The sequence below is a fragment of the Halichoeres trimaculatus genome, unplaced genomic scaffold (assembly GCF_033239565.1).
Source record: "Halichoeres trimaculatus isolate MK-OKI-2021-1 unplaced genomic scaffold, fHalTri1.1 fHalTri1_scaffold_12, whole genome shotgun sequence".
Lineage (NCBI taxonomy): Eukaryota > Metazoa > Chordata > Actinopteri > Labriformes > Labridae > Halichoeres > Halichoeres trimaculatus.
Window position 1 is genome coordinate 19228003 of NW_027437190.1, and position 17233 is coordinate 19245235.

General features: G+C 40.3%; 1 protein-coding gene across 3 annotated transcripts in view; it reads left to right on the plus strand.

The window, feature by feature from the left end:
- Positions 1–17233, plus strand: part of triob (trio Rho guanine nucleotide exchange factor b) — a 120263-nt gene that overhangs the window by 62060 nt on the left and 40970 nt on the right. For all 3 annotated transcript variants that reach the window (XM_074684171.1, XM_074684169.1, XM_074684170.1), the window contains 9 exons: positions 966–1157; positions 2259–2390; positions 2582–2812; positions 3755–3877; positions 4839–5030; positions 6666–6835; positions 7289–7463; positions 13179–13374; positions 15196–15362. In XM_074684171.1, the coding sequence (XP_074540272.1) occupies positions 966–1157; positions 2259–2390; positions 2582–2812; positions 3755–3877; positions 4839–5030; positions 6666–6835; positions 7289–7463; positions 13179–13374; positions 15196–15362 (1578 nt within the window). The remainder of the gene's footprint in view (positions 1–965; positions 1158–2258; positions 2391–2581; positions 2813–3754; positions 3878–4838; positions 5031–6665; positions 6836–7288; positions 7464–13178; positions 13375–15195; positions 15363–17233) is intronic.

Below are 17233 nucleotides of genomic sequence, written 5' to 3' on the forward strand. Positions count from 1 at the left end.
GTCTTTAAACTCTTTGCAAGCAAAAAAAAGTGTGCATGTAAAAGAAAAACAGCAAACACCAGTGTTTAAATCCTGATGTGTAAATAAAAAACACACCCATCTACATTTGAAATTATTATAGTTTTAAAAAGAAGCATCATTTCAGTTTGTGCAACATAAAACAAGTTTCATGATTTCTGTTCCCAGATCCAACCCTGTCTCTGCTGGAGAGCTATAGCTGGTGTTCAGTTCATCTTTTCCTCTCTGCAGTGATTGAAAGAGGCAAACTAAGAGCCATAATAGGCTCCTGGAGCAGTAATTGAATAGAATAATAACAGGCTGTTAACACAGTTGTTAATTAGCATTTGCTGATCCGTGCCTATCTACACAGAACAGCTTGGAACCCATATATTAAAAAAGACTGAAAGATTAAGAGACAAATGGGTTTCTGCTCATTATTCACATGAGGTATGCCTCCCTGGTGAATTACTCCTTAATGTCCACAAGGGTGTGCGTTTCATGTGTGTATGTGTGTGTGTGTGTGTGTGTGTGTGTGTGTGTGTGTGTGTGTGTGTGTGTGTTTGTGTGTGTGTGTGTGTGTGTGTGTGGTGGGGGCTGTGTGACTGACTGTGTGTTAGTGTTATTACAACTTCTGTTTATATATATCTAAATTGTTGTGTTGATAAAAAAAAATGCTACTCCTTTCATTAATGTACCCCAAATGAAACCACCACAGTACATTAACTGGTAGCCTGTTAAATTACTTTGATCACGTGGCCATACATTAGAGAGCAAAAGCATAAGAATGCACACATGTAAGAATTTTGATGTCCTATAAGTTTTCCTTAAATTTAATTTTCCTTTTTTTGTCTGCTGTCGGTCTGTCTTTATTATTACCTGTAAAGGATAATTTCACAATTTTATTTCCAAAATTTCATATGTAACTTAATTGCTCACATCTGTCTTCCTTTTTTCTGGCCTCACAGAACGTGTATGTGAACATCAATCGGATCATGTCGGTAGGAAACCGCCTCCTGGAGTCAGGCCACTACGCCTCCCAGCAGATCCAGCAGATCTCAGGTCAGCTGGAGCAGGAGTGGAAGGCTTTCGCTGCAGCACTGGATGAACGCAGCACCCTCCTAGAGATGTCCGCAAGCTTCCACCAGAAATCTGACCAGGTACTGACACACAGAGATAAATCAGCACAAAAGACCACCATTATATAACAGTATAGGAAGGGAAACCACATCACTGTGTACTCTTGGTGCACAGTAGGTTTTTCTGATTATATATGACTATAAAGAAAAGGACAATTTAAGAACTATGTTTATGCACCACCTATATCTGCTCCACTACAGTTTACAAGCATTAGGGGAGCTTTATTCCTGATGTGCCCTAAAGACCATTTAAATGATCAATACTGCTCTCCATTGTTTTGCTTACGGTGCACTAACAGCACATTACTTTAGTGTTGACACCTTTTATTTGCTGAGTGGCCTCTTTTCCTTACAGTCTTGCATGTTAAAGAATTCCTTGCCACACCTGCTATGTTACCCACATTACTGTAAAGTGCATCATTACAGTCAAGGTGTTGTAAGTCCAAAAATGCACTCTCTGCTCTCACTGCTTGTAGCAGAAAAAAACTTTTCAGTTCTTTTTTTTAATTTTCAAAGCTTCTTTTACTCTGTGTTGTCTTTTCACTCTGTTGAACTTCCCCTCCTTCTCACTCACTAGTCAGCCTTCATGTGTCCAACTACAACAGTTTGGATGCCAAAACTTCATGCAGAGTTAGATGAGCTGGCTATCAGGAGCCTTGTCTATTGCAGAGTCATTGTTTTTCTTTGTTTTCATTGGCTGATAGTAAGAGGTGAGAGGTCAGAATAACAGTCTTTATACATACCAGTAGCAATGGTCCATTTAAGCACGGCCATGTCTGCTGCTTTTAAATTATTTTTTAACTTAACTTGCAACGTACATTCAATACACCATTGAAGATCCTTTAAAAATACATTGCTTAAATGCGATACCATACTTGGTAGATGCGTTTCCAGTGAGCTGTAGTTTGCAGCCTATCATGTATAACACTGACGGTTTCGACAGAAAAACTTAATGAAATTTGACTGACTTTGGTTAATATTCAAAACTCTCAACAGAACAAATCCTTAAAATATATATCAAATACAGCATTAGATTAAATAAAGCGGTCTATATATAATGTATGTTGGATATGATCTTGGATTTGTGTGATGTAAAACCTGTGTGCTATGTTTTTTCTGCAGTACATGAGTAAAGTGGAGCCGTGGTGTAAGGCATGTGGTGAAGGGGAGCTGCCCTCTGAACTCCAAGACCTGGAAGACACGATTCATCATCACCAGGGATTATATGAGCACATCACTACTGCATACTCTGAGGTCAGTAAACACACTTAGACACGCAGGGGAACAACATGGAAAATACAAACTAAAACAGCAGAAACTTCATGAATTGTGTGTGCTCTCCAACATAACTTCTACTCAGTAGGGAATTTAGCCTTTTGATTTTTGATAAATTGAGTTAATCACTAATTTTTTCATTTATATTACATTACATTTTTCTTGTACAGGTAAGCCAAGATGGGAAGTCTCTTTTGGACAAACTGCAGCGACCTCTGACCCCAGGAAGTGCTGATTCATTAATGGCATCGGCCAACTACTCCAAAGCTGTGCACCACGTCCTGGATATCATCCACGAGGTGCTGCATCACCAGAGGCAGCTGGAAAACATCTGGCAGCATCGCAAAGTCCGCCTGCACCAACGGCTGCAGCTGTGTGTCTTTCAGCAGGATGTACAGCAAGTAAGAGATACAAAACGCCAACGAAGTCCAAAATTAAAGAAACAAGTCACACACTGAAACATATCTTACAGGGACTGGAATAGATGGAAGAAAATGATGTCAAATATATCAGTTCTGATTATTTTATTCGTTTGGTTGTTTTTTTGAGGAGTTATGCTGCAGCTATTTAATTCTGGATGATACAATGTGTGTATTAAGATACAATATAACCCTCACAAGCTTCCTGAAAGCAATGATTACACTTCCTCCTGGGTTTTCAGAGTGTAGCTGTTTGGATGGTGGAGCCCTTAGATCAAACCCACTGAGCTGGTGTAAAGTGTCGTCTCTGCGTTTTACCCTCGGGCGTGAACTCTCTTTCCCTCGCTCTTCCTTCCTCTTTCTTCCTTGCTGTGTCTCTGCACTCTATCCCCCTCTTTCATTACCCTTTCCTCTTGGTAGTGGTTTCCATGGTGATGTAATTTGGTGTCACATAAAGTGTCGAGGGCATTGTGCATGTGCTCATACGTGTTGGTCTCATCAAAATATTCTCCCTGAGACCTTGAAAGCATCATGCAGATCCTTTTCATTTCCCCACATGGAAACAGTACGGCCATCTGTTTAAAAGATAATAAGGTAATTATGTACAAAGATTTACAGCTAATCTCATTCACTGTGGAAATGTTGACACTTAGCACTGCTCTGGATTCCCTATCAGGCAAAACCTAATTGTGATTCACACTGGACAGACTGCAGATGGAGGAAAGAGTACAGAGAGAGCACAGGGAGAGAGTGAGGGGACAGAGAGAAAAGGATGGCATTTATAAACTACTGTGACTCTAATGTGATCTGACCACAGCCTTTCAGGGCCAATAGCACCCCCTACTGCTCAAAAATGATAACTGTCAACTTGATATTCACTCTGCATAAACTGAAAGTCTTACATGTTTCTGGGTGTGTTTCCAGGTGCTGGACTGGATAGAAAACCATGGAGAGGCCTTTCTTAGTAAACACACTGGGGTTGGAAAGTCGTTGCACAGAGCCAGGGCTCTGCAGAAGAGACATGAAGACTTTGAAGAGGTTGCACAGGTGGGTTTTAAAGTTATGGACTCAAAAAGGGCAAAGTACTTAAGAATACGCTTCCTTATAAAAAATTTGGCAACACTTGGAAATAGGGAAAACATATTCACTTTTTATTAGGTTCTTACTAATATGCATATAAGTAGCATACTAGCCCTTTATTTGGATTAATTAAGCATTTATTAACACCTTACTCTACATAGCCTTATTCTACCTTCTATTAGGGTATGAACTAAGACTTTTCATTATATTAACTCCTAATGATCACTTATTGGCTGTGAATAAATGCATTGTTGTTTGTGAATAATCATGTGAATAGTGGTGTGGGTTATTAGGGTCTTATAAAGGGGCTGTAGCGCAAGAACACTCATTTTAGTTAATTAATTGATAATTATTAATTTATTCTAATTGATAATTAGGAGTTAGTATAATGAAAAGTCTTAATTCATACCCTAATAGAGGTAAAATAAGGCTATATAGAGTAAGGTGTTAATAAATGCGTAATAAATACAAATAAAGGGCTAGTATGCTACTTTTATGCATATAAGTAAGCACATAATTAATAGTGAATATGTGTTCCCTATGCTCAAGTGTTACAAAAAAAAAGACTTTCTTATGAAACAAATCAAGTTCTAATCTATTCCCTAAACGTAAGTTACTTTAAACAATATAGGTAATCTTGATTTCAAATGTACTGTTTTATCCCAAACCCATACAAAACTACCAAGATGTCTGTTCAGGTATTCACAGCTGGAGAGTGTTACTGTGTTTTTGTATAGCAAGAGTGCAGAAAAATATTCTGCACTGGCCCATATATTGCAAGTGTGTGGTGTTTCTTTTGCCTCAATATCCGTACATTAAGATTAATGTAAAAAAGAAATGCAGTCCTGGTTTTATATACCCTCACACACCTTGCTAATAATACAGATTCTGGCTCCGATATTAAAAGCACTTCATCTCAATGTTTCAGAACACCTACACCAACGCTGACAAGCTCCTGGAGGCAGCAGAGCAGCTGGCACAGACCGGAGAGTGTGACCCAGAGGAAATATACCAGGCAGCCCACCAGCTTGAGGATCGCATCCAGGACTTTGTGCGACGTGTGGAGCAGCGTAAAGTCCTGCTGGACATGTCTGTCGCCTTTCACACACATGTCAAAGAGGTGTGTGTCCTCTCTTGTCTTATTACACAAGAGGGAGTCGTTATGGTGAAATGAGCATGCGATGCTGAAAAAAAATCACCACAAAGCAGATACCTTTACCAGATAATGGTGTATCGAAGATAGTAATGTTAAATCTATCACAATCTGTATCATAATCATCATGTCATGATAAGTTGTTATCTTCTGTGTAAGGACTCTTGCAAGAACAGTTTTTAGTGAGTCACAGTCCTGTCCACATGACTGGATAAACTAAACATTTCACTGGAGGGCAACTTAAGGGAAAGCGCAAGCAGATTTGTTAAATTTCTCACATTTTATCCATCCTTTACATTAATTAATGACGCAGTAGGTTATGTTCAGAGTTTATGTCAAATGATAAAAACGGTTATACTTCAGATATAAGCCCCAGGTATTCAAAAGCATTCACAAGCTGACTGTCAATGGCAAATTTCAGGAGGTGTGAATACAAAGTTTTCAAACATCTGCACACGCATAAACCTCTATGTCTGATGTCAAAGTGTGAAAATCGTTACAGTCTTGAAAAATCTTCCAGTCAGTCGTTATGTTCATCCTGTGCAAATATCTGTGCTTTTCATTTGCACTTGCTCTGAACTTGTGTTTTATAAATTAAATCCAACCTGGCTCAGTCTGCTTCCTCCCTCACTGTCACATTAACAATAATGACTGTAGATTCTGCAATCAAGAACATGCAAACTACACATGACACGGCACTAATCTGTAGTCTATAGTCTCAACATCACCTCCTGAACTCCTCTTTTGGTCTAATAATGAGAGAGTGATACATAATTAGCCCCTTCCACACTTACATATCACTTCTCTCTGCATGTGTTAACACTACATCCTATTTACATGTGAGACTCATAGTGACAGTCAGAGCTGTGTAGTTATTAATGAACCTAGTCTAACATGTCCATATGGACTAATCTCCTTCATCCCATCTGTCAGCTCACACCGGTGCAGGTCACTGATTGTGTGTGTCAGTGTGATTCTTCATGCGTGTCCCTGAGCTCGCATGTTTCAAACTCTTATGCCTGAAATTTTTACCTCAGCTTACCTTTTACCCCACGTTCCAAAAAGCAAACTCAGCCAATTGCACATTTGCCAAATAACACAGAGTTTGCATGTTCGTGCATGCAGGGTCTGATATAAGCCTCTGTATGTTTCTGAGTGCATGATGCCTACACTACCAAAAGTAGAAGTGTTTTTTTGTGGAGGCAGCGTGGGTGTTAGACAAAGCGTGGGTGCCAGGTCTCTCTCCTTAAGCTTGGATGCTGTGCCAAAGCTTTGTATGCCAAGCCAACCTACCCAGATGGCTAATCTGTTACTAAGATGACCATTCACAAAAAAAGGAAAAAACATTGCCAGCTTTGAGGAGAACTGGTCAGATTTTTTATTGTTTCGTGCATTCTTTGTGTCCATCCTTTTGGCAGCTTTTCTATCAATCCTTGCGTCTGTGTTTTTCTCACAGCGTCTCTGCCCCGCCCCCTTCAGCATGTGTATTTTGTTCACACCATTTTTTTTTTTGCTTCCTGCTTTTTTTTCCCTGCTCTGGGAGGAGTACAACAAAAGATGCTGCTTTCTAACTGGCTTTCATCTTCTGTCAATCACTTTCAGCTGTGGACGTGGTTGGAAGAGCTTCAGAAGGAGCTGCTGGATGATGTTTACGCCGAGTCGGTGGAAGCAGTGCAGGACCTGATCAAGCGTTTCGGGCAGCAGCAGCAGACCACCCTGCAAGCTACAGTCAATGTCATCAAGGAGGGGGAGGACCTCATTCAGCAGCTCAGGTGACACTTATTTATGCAATGTCTTAATGTTGTGATAGATATTGCGTAGAGTAAGGTAAATCATGTTTATGAAAAGATAATCACATAGAGACAATATTATATTTTAGTTTTTATCCCAAAAAATTGATGAACTCAATTCATTTTTCTGTTGCTGAAAACAACCGTCTAAATGCCAGTATCTAGGAATGAAAAGCCCCAGGCCATAGTGACCTGACATTTTCTCCAATCATCTGACATTCATGTGGTTGTAGAGTCAAAGCAAGAGAAAAACAAGGAGCAGAATATAGAAAAGATTTTGTTTTTAAGTAAACTGAGCAAAGATTTGCTCTTTTTTTTTTTTTTTTTGTTTTATTCTGAAATGTGCTCTCGCCACAAGAACTGGGAGCCACATCACTGACTGACCACAAGTCCGCTGTTTCTGAAACCTCCCTGCACTTTACCTTTTTTCCACAGAGACTCGGCCATCTCGAGCAACAAGACTCCCCACAACAGCAGCATGGCGCACATCGAGAGCGTGCTGCAGCAGCTGGACGAGGCGCAAGGCCAGATGGAGGAGCTGTTTCAGGAGAGGAAGATCAAACTGGAGCTCTTCCTCCAGCTTCGTATCTTTGAGAGGGACGCAATTGATGTGAGTAGGCGGGATACGGAGGCTTGGTGCATAATGAATGTTTTTTGATGTATCCTTCAGGGATCAAACTGGAGTGATAATAAAGAAGATGAAAAGTAGAAGATGATTTAGAGTTAAGGGTTAGGAGAGAAAGTCAGAAAGGGAAAGTTGAGTTGCTTATGAAATTATTCAAAAAAGGAAAATGCAGGTAAGAGGGTAAATGTGTTTATGGTTGGGAAGTTTATTTTGGTTGTGTGTGTTGATGGTAAGAGAATGTGTGTTTTCTTTAATCCAAGAAAAGATCAGCAACAGCCACAGAGCAAACAAATGAAAAAAAAATATGATGGTGACTCCATGTGGCTGTCACACTTAAAAAGTGCAGATCTGTACTCATTCCAGAGTCATACCCTCACATGTGCTGCATTAAAAAAAGTATTAAGCTGCACTTGACACATCTCATCCACTCTGTGACCTTCATTCCTCTCCCTTAAGCCATCATTTGGCCATAATTGTATTTATTTAACCTTCATTTAACCAGATCAAACCCGTTGAGATCCAGATCTCTTTTACAAGGATGACCTGGCCAAGAGGGCAGCAGCACACCTCATAATAAATAAGTATGTTGCCGTCATTAAAGGAACAATTAACACAATAATTAAATAAATACAGATAAACTGCTGGAAGTGAGTCAAAACCCATGTTTAAAAATACAGGCACTGATCCATAGTTTTCTTTTTTTTTGTCATTTAGTATGGAATGGAAGGCACTAAGAGAAATGAGTCCATATAATGTAATGTGTAATGTATCTGTTAGTAATATTAACACCCCTTTGTGGGATTACTTTTTTCTGACTCGGATCTCTGACATGATTGGTGCTTTTTTAAAATACTGCCTTGATATTCATGATGATTTAAACATTGCTCAGCAGTTTTGACAGATGGTTTTGTTCTCTGTCCCTTTGGAAGCAAAAGCTAAGAGTAGAGATTTAGGCCTACATTTATTTATACATGTCTGCAAGCAGAGCTTTAAAATTTAACTGCTGCTGTTTGAGTCAGATGGTCCACTTACATGGTCCAGACACAAATATCTAAAAATAAAGGATTGCAGTGGAACTGGTGCAGTATTGAGGGTATGATGCTCTGATGATACAAAGCAAAAATCTGTGCCATTTTCTATGATAAAGGTTTTGATGTATTATTTAAATATGTTACTTCCAGCTAGATTTCACACACCTTGAAAGGTTCCTGGTCAGAGAATAAATTCAAATTTGTGTTGCTTTGTCTTTGCTGGTTTGAGGGACTTCTCCAACACTTATAGAATAGTTACCATTATGACAGACATTTAAAATGATGAGGTATGGTTAGGTATGATAAATTTTTATCAATTGATTTCTGAGCTTTTCCTTTGCCATTAATTCAAACGCACAATATTCATGTCAGAATCTGTTGATGGTTGTAAGTCCTGTCAAACCGGATTTTGGAGCAACAGGCAACTTCCCGCCAAACACCTTTTGTCTCCTAAAATTATGGATAATTAAATAGTTATTAATGTGTTACAGGATATTAGCTTTGCCCTTCCTTCACGTCAGGCAGACTTTCAAAAACAAACTTAAGCAGATTACTTGGAAAACTAATGATCCTCTTATTAACCTTACAGAAAGAAAATTAACCTCAAATGTCCATCCGCTGCTCAAACAGATGCCAAAAAAAGTCAGTGTTGTTTCCTGGCATTTCTGCACAGGAGTGATTCCCCTACAGTGTGTGCTAACAGAAGTTCTGTGGTTGGTTTAAAGTCTTTTGTGTCTGCATTGTAAGTCCAAAAGAACAGATAAGTCTCACATTAGCTCTGCATGTCAAGTCAGGGAACAGTTCGTGAATCTACTAATCTCTTGTGTTGAACAGTGAAGTCCGCCCACACAGACACACACACAGACAGAGGATTAATATGACACAGTGCCGGAGCACGAAGATGAGTGGAGGAGGCGTTTATTCCCTCCACTCCCTGCCCTCAAACACACACACATTCACACACATGTACTGTGACACTCCCTCCTGGCCCTTATTGGGGGTGTGTTTTTGAGGTGAGAGCATGCGTTGAGGTGAGAATTACAGTTGTCCCACAATGCTTTCTTCTATGAAGATATGCCCAATATCACTGGACACTGCTGAGATACAAAAGAGGTAGTCAAAGACAAGACTTATCTCCTGCATTAGTTCATTTCTACAGCGCTTGTAGCTGAGGGAGATGGTCTTTTTGCACACAGAGGGCATTTTACTCAACTGTAAGAGGAGAGGAAGGCAGAATGGAAATAAATGTTTGGTGAGTTTCTGCTTCTATGCCATATTTAAAGACTTATCACGTGGGATTAAAAGGATCTTTTCATCGTTTTTCTGTAAAACTGCTTGATAAACTTAGGAGGTGTTGTGTTTTCATGTGGCAGGGACATTGTTGCAAAACTGTTTGTGTGAATTGAGAATCCTGGTGTACCCTGTTGCACAGTTTATTTTGAGAGTAGAGGTTAATCCAACTTTTTTTTACAATCATACTCACTACAGAGATCTTTCTGACCAATTATAAAAAAGAAAAAGTTTGTTATAAATCTTGTCTAAGATTTAAAAAAGTTGCTACTATGTGTATTTCATATCTGTGTCTGTAGACTCTGGCTCGACTATATCCAGCTCTAAAGACACAGTCTTTGATTTTTCTGTTTCTCTCCAAGTACTTCTCAGCAGGTCATTTACTCTCACTGAGCTCCCTGCTGTAGAGGCTGAATAAGTTATAACACCTGTCTTTGAATGTTAGAGTTCTTTTTGTTTCTTACACAGCTTAAAGACTAAAAGGTTAGACTGAGCAGCAACACGCTGTTTCACAGAGAAACTGCAGAGACTTCATGGTCATCTCAAATTATTGGAAATGTGTCCCTCTGGTGCTTGGACTGGATGTTTACGCTTAGAGTGAAAGAAGAGGCAAGACATCTGCTTAACTAGGGGAAGTAAATATGGAACTCCATCTAGGTGGTCCAGTTACCAACTATAACCACAGTTTGCAACCCATATAAGAAAGATAGTGCTGTTCTGTGTTTTCTGTTTGATGGTCAGTTTTGAATTTCTTTTTAGACAGTCAACTATATGGGGTGACATTACCTGATATTATCACAGAGCTTAGATGTATGCCATCACAGGACTATTTTAAAGGGATTTTGCTAAGTAACTTACTTCAGGAGTTTGGGGCTTAACAAAAGATTGTTATTGCTCACAGACTGGGCGATTTACACGACAACGGTTTTAGGGTGAAACGCAAAAGTTTTGTTGCGTTTCAGCCTCGCTTTTACTCGGAAATGTCGTTTCAGCCAACCTGAGGCCATGTCCACACGTAGCCAGGTATTTTCAAAAAGGAATATCCTCCCTCGTTCATTTTTGAAAACACTTCCGTCCACACGCAGCGGGTAAATCCGCCGGTGAGTGCGGCTCAAGGCCAGTGTTGCCAACTCCTCAGCATCGGAAGTCGCTATAGGCCCGCCCAAAAGTCGCTAGAAGTCACCAGATCGTTTTTTTCTGGGGGGCAGAAAACAGCGCTTTTTTCTTTTTTACTTTTCTCCCGTGATCTTGGAGTCAGAAAAAAGTAATCCCACCAAAAAATGTGGCTAGATTTGTCGCTAGTCGCTTTTCTCTAATTTTGTCGCTGGGGTGTCCAGAAAGTCGCTAAAAAGAGTGACAAAATCGCCAAGTTGGCAACACTGCTAAAGGCATGCCAAACCCACAATGGGCAGTGTTTTCCAGACGTAAAACCCGTGTCAGCCAACCAGAATGAGCCCCCCGTCATTCAGCTGTGACATTTGAGAACTGAAAACTCTGTGTACCGGCGTCCACACGAAACCATGAAACCAAAGTTTTCCAAAATCTTCACTTTGGCAGGAGTCTTCAGAAAACATAGTTTTTCGGTGACGTAAAACTGCGGTTTCACGTGGACCACAGGCGTAAATGTACAAAAATATATGCGTTTTCCTGAATACCCGGCTATGCGTGGACATGGCCTAAACCGCAAACTCTTGAAAACGGCCTCAGAGTAGGATTTTCTGAAACGCTGCCGACACCGTTGCTGTGTGAACAGTACACCTGTGCTTTCAGTAGAAACGATGTCTTCACACTCTGCTTCGCGCTTCACGCATACAACAGGACAACAGTACCGTAGTTACAATCATCGCAAACTACCGTGTTGTGCTTATGCTGCCCGATATGCTGTATCCACTGACTGTCTTTCAACAAAATGTGCGTCTGTAGCTCCTCTTTTGAATTTAGTAATCCCCAATTCACCAGATAACCGGATCAACTCTGCTTCAGTGGAGAGCTCCCAATAGCGGCTTCTGGACAAGACAGTTATGGCGCCGACTACAGGCCTGGCCTGCTTACTACAGCGTATTCAGTTCCTCAGCGTTTCCGGGTAAACGCATATTTTTTTTCCACAGCATTTTCACTGCGTTTTACATTTTCAGGTGAAACGTTGTCGTGTAAACGGTGCCTCAATTGTCCAGATGAAGCAAGATCACTTCTATCTTTGTTTTTAGCAGTCTACTTGAAATATTCACTGATGCAGTTTTCACTATAGACTCAAAGCAACTTTTTGGAATTTCATCCTTTTTTTTTAATCTAAGTTGATATCTTTTCTTCAACACTTCATGTTGCCAATGGGCAACAGTACAATAAAGTTGCTACTGAAATGTTGTTTCTGTCACATTATCTTGAAATCAGCTTCTTTTATGTCTTCTTGTCCACTAGACAGTTGCAGTTTGGTAACCGATGAGGACTGCTGACAAAACATTATTCATGCTCACAGATCACATTTTACCACAGTTATGAGTTACTGCGAAACTTTTCCCATTACTTTCGTGTCATTCTCATAGATAACTGGTTGTCAGGGTAATGTGGTAATGCCAAACGTTTCAAATGGTCACATTCTTTACATTGGTTCATAAGGTCACACAGCAGCTGGGACACTGAAGGAGTGAGGGGTGCTTTACTGAGCTGCTTCACTGAGCTGTCCAAGCGTGACGGTCCAAATCTGATCTGTTATGTTTTCATGAGTCATGTTAGAGACTCCTAACTCAACATGCCCATTACAAGCACCTGAGATAAAGACTCAGATTATTTCAGTCAATAACACAGGTCTTAAATTCAAAACAGAGTCATAATTCATTAACTGTTGTCCTTGCTAACTCTACGTGCCACAGACATAGCAGACGGTCAGTTTTTAAAATAACTATAGATAAGACTTACTGAATTTGTTTTAAAAAAAAATAAAAACAAAGGATTTGACAGACAGAGCTGGATGGTGCCAGCATCAAGGTGCCCCCTGGTATCATGATTCAGTCTGTGTGGGCTGTCAGAGACAAGCGCTGACATCTCAGTACATCTGCTTTACCAGCCGTGCATCAGCAGTGTAATATGTTCTCTGTTAGTATGGCAGTCGGCCTAGGGTTACCGTAATTTAACTGTCTGACTTGATATTCAAGAATTTTATTAATCATAAAATTTTATGGGCAGGGAAACAGCTGTGCTTCTTCTCAGGGACCTTCGTCGCTCATAATGTCTTGCAATCTTTCCTCCCTTCATTTTTCCCAGCCAGGGATTTCTATTAAACAACTAATCATGACTAATTTTATTTCTTCTTTTATTCTGTGATTTTTACCCATCTTCATGTCTTACGCACTTTAATTCTTTCTAATTTCATCCCTCTCAGATTATCTCAGACCTGGAGTCATGGAACGAGGAGCTGTCCCAGCAGATGAGTGACTTTGACACAGAGGACCTGACACTGGCTGAGCAGAGGCTACAGCATCATGCAGACAAGGCACTCACCATGAACAACCTTACCTTTGACGTCATTCACCAGGGACAGGAGCTGCTGCAGTATGTCACAGAAGTACAGGCATCAGGTGAGTGAGAAGAAGCAGAAGCACTGGGTATGAGTAACACAGGGGTACATTAAGCCGCCAATAATACCTCCTACTATTACCACAGTTCAACTCTTTCTTCTCTCTCGTGCCACCATAAACAGATAGAAAGAGAACAGGTCACACTCTTGCAATAAGATTTACAAACAGACATTTATATAACAACTGTATTACCTACATGTCATCTACCATGAAATTAAAGCTCACCATCTTGCACTGAGTGTGACTCACACTCCTGCGCTGTAAATGCAGGGATACCAACTAAAAGTTAACAGTCTGCAGCACATACTCTGTGTCAGGGTCGATACACATCCTCATGTTTTACAAGCAAGCTTCCATCCATGATTGATTCCTGCAGTGTCCAGCTGATGCTATGTGTTTATAGTACCTGTGACACACTCCGTTGAAGGCAGGGGACACACAGGCACTCTGTTCAGAGCCGCCAGTTTTCTTTTTGTGTAGAGCTGCATCTGTGCTGTGATGTAAGACAGACTTTCCTGCAAAACAGTTAAGAAAAACTGCATTTGTTGGAGGGTTTAGCATGTGTCAAGCATTCGTTTGTTTGTCGTTGCATGTCCTGGAATTGCTCATTGCACCTGCAGTTGTGCCTGAGTACAGTTTCTTTACTGAAGGGTATAGTGTGTGGCCCTAACCTGAAGCTTTTCTTTACTAGGTTTTAAATGATGCAAGGGAGTGGTGCGTGCACATGGCAAAATTAAGCTGTCAGATTTTAAATTTATGTGATGAGACAAGCTAATAAACAGTTGTTTTTGCAGCTAGGGAATAACATAAAAAGGGAAAACAAGGAGACAGCTGATGGTTAAGGAACAGAGATAAAATCCTAAAAATGGAACGTGAAGAGTAAGATTGATTTATGTGTAAAAGTTTGAGAGGAAAACATGCTATATAGGTTAGGACTCGATGAATAGGAACAAAAGTGGAATAAAAAGAGAAATGCAGTTTGAAGAGAAAGAGGAGGAGGGGAACGGGAGACACATCTGTTTTTACCAAGCAGATTTTGCCTCATAATCCGCAAGAGTCATGTTCACTGTCGGGTTAAACCACTGTAACACACGCACATAGACACACACTCGGACACACACACACATATGGAAGTGCTTTTTTTAAGATAACCAAAGCCACGCCTGCTGTATTGTTTTAATGTTCCACCTCAGAGATTGTCACAGTACAAATCCAACTGAAGTCAAGCAAAAATCTGCAGTCAGACGGCTACTCTGCCTCAGTTAGCTGTATGGCTACTTCTACAAAAATAGACATGCAATTGCTGCCTCTGAAGGCTACTTCGGGACTGTTATTATTTACCAAGGCCATCTTTGTAGCATGCATCACGACTGGCACACTATGCAGCTCTGGAATACAGGACTAAAATGTGAGTAAATGTTATATAAATGCAGAATTTGTAGAAAATGTGTAGAAAACTGCTCTTAGACATAATTTGGTCAGCTTCCACATCATTAGCATTTCACTGTCTGTAAGGTTCTTTTCAGGAAAAATTTAAGCTGCATCTTCAATCCTCTGTGAATGATTTTAAAATGAGGAAATCTTCACCTATCCAGTTATCCAACAATGAAATGCAGATAACATGGAACGCTTTTTTGGAATACATATTTAAGCTTTCGTTCTATTTCCATGTAGACTATGTGGGTAAAGCACATGCCAGAGAATGCATTTCATGCCTATACATCTTTTGCTCCAATACCAAGCAGTTATCGGATGGATACTTAGAGAACCTTAAGGATTTGAATTTAATATGTGACATAAAACATTGGCTTATATTTGCAGGTGTGGAGCTGTTGTGCGACAGAGATGTGGACATGGCCACGCGGGTCCAAGACCTGCTCGAGTTTCTCCACGAGAAGCAGCAGGAGTTGGACCTGGCAGCTGAGCAGCACAGGAGACATCTGGAGCAGTGTGTCCAATTACGGCATCTACAGGCTGAAGTCAAACAAGTACGGCCACAATACACCAAAACTACACACCTAGCAATGCGTTTTATTGACACTAACATTTGTGTTATGTGACGACTGGGTAAAGTGGAGACAGAGCTCATAATGTACTCAGATAAGAACAGATTAATGCTTTGTTTCAGAAACAATAAAAGAAGTAATAACAAGTCTTCTTCCCTCGCAGAGCAGGGTTGAATTGATATCTTAAAATCAATGTGTCGGTTTATTACCATGATGTCACAGCAAAGTATGTTGTAGCTTTAATTGACTTCAGAGACCGCTGTGTCTGTACATGACCATGTGTAGATGACTCATCCTGTCTCTCGTTTCTCTCTCTACGTATCTCTTTCTGACTTTGGGGAATAGTCTGAGTGATACAGCTCTGTTGGATATTCAGCCAAGGTTTTAAAGAGAGAGGGAGTTAAACAAAAATTCAGGGCAAAAGAAGATAAATGGGACAGACAGAATCTGGCACGAGAGGGAGGGGAAAGAGATTTCTAAGCTTGTGTTGCGTCAGTGAGAAAAAAGCCAGCCAGCCAGGGATTCTCTCCCAATGTTCATTAAATAGATGAATTTATTCATAGCAAGAAAATTGTTTGGCTTTTGAAATGTAGGCTCCTGATGTTCTAAAGAAAGACATAAACAGACTCATAGCCAGTTTTCAGAGCTGGGGCTGTTATCATAGTGATGCGGCTGAATAACAACAGGCCTCAGGATACTTAAACATGAATGAATGAAGGGTTGGAAAAGGTGAAGGATACAAAGTTAAGACTTATTTTCCACATAATATGTATTGATTTGGTGTCATAGACAGTGTGCCAATAGTGTAATTTCAGTGTGATGGTGATGTTATCCAGTATACAGGAAACCTGTGTATAAGTCTCCATTTTTATCCTGGCTAATCTTCATCAGCTCTGGTTTATAAGCTAGTCAATACATTGCAGGGGCTGTAAGGATTTTGAAAGTGATCTTGGAAAAGTCTCCCTAAAATGAGATTATCAGCACCAATTTTGCTGGTTACTAGTTATTTTAGACTGCTACTTCTTAACTACCAGATCAGGTCGACCAGGACCTTATTGGTGTGCAGCGCTGCTAGGTCTCTATGACAACACAGATGACGAAATTTAGTAGAGAGAAGAGATAAAACACAGAGATTTGTGTTTTTCTCTGCTAAAAATGATTTCTATGTATGTATGTATTTTGTAGCGATGGTAGACACAGGAGCCAAACTGTCGGACAGAAAAATGACAGAAGAGCAGAGGAAAACTAAACTAAAGAGTGATACAGCCCGAGCTAAAAGCCAATTAGCCCTTAGCTCGGGCTGTATCACTCTACAACACAGGGGCTAAGCTGTTTGTGATATTGTCCGTTACAACCTTCCTGCAGTAGTTTTTCTGCAGTGGTCTGTTCAAACTTGAGAGTCTGTCAATAAAATGAAGAGTGAAGTTGCGTTAGCTCTGCTTGGTAGATGACTGACACCACATAGCTAACGTTAGCAGTGTTAACTAAAGTTACACACATTACGGACATGTTTTAGAGCACCGGACTGCCACCTGCGCTAAATACTAACGGCTGCTAAAGTACTTACAAACTGACAGTGTTTACTGGTTGTCAAGTTAGCCTACAGATACCTTGTAGCATGCTGCTGACCGCGCTACATATAGCTAAATACCTTACCACGGCGCATCACATCCAGTAAAAAGTTGTCTCGAACATAGAAAATTTGTTTCTATCTGATTCCAAAACACACACCTCACTAAGAATAATTTACAACAGTGTGAGGAGACTCCGGGCCACAAGTTGGCAAGGAAGTGCAATTAGAACAGATCCTCCTCATAGCATCTTTAAGAAGATATTGGGTACACATAATATTT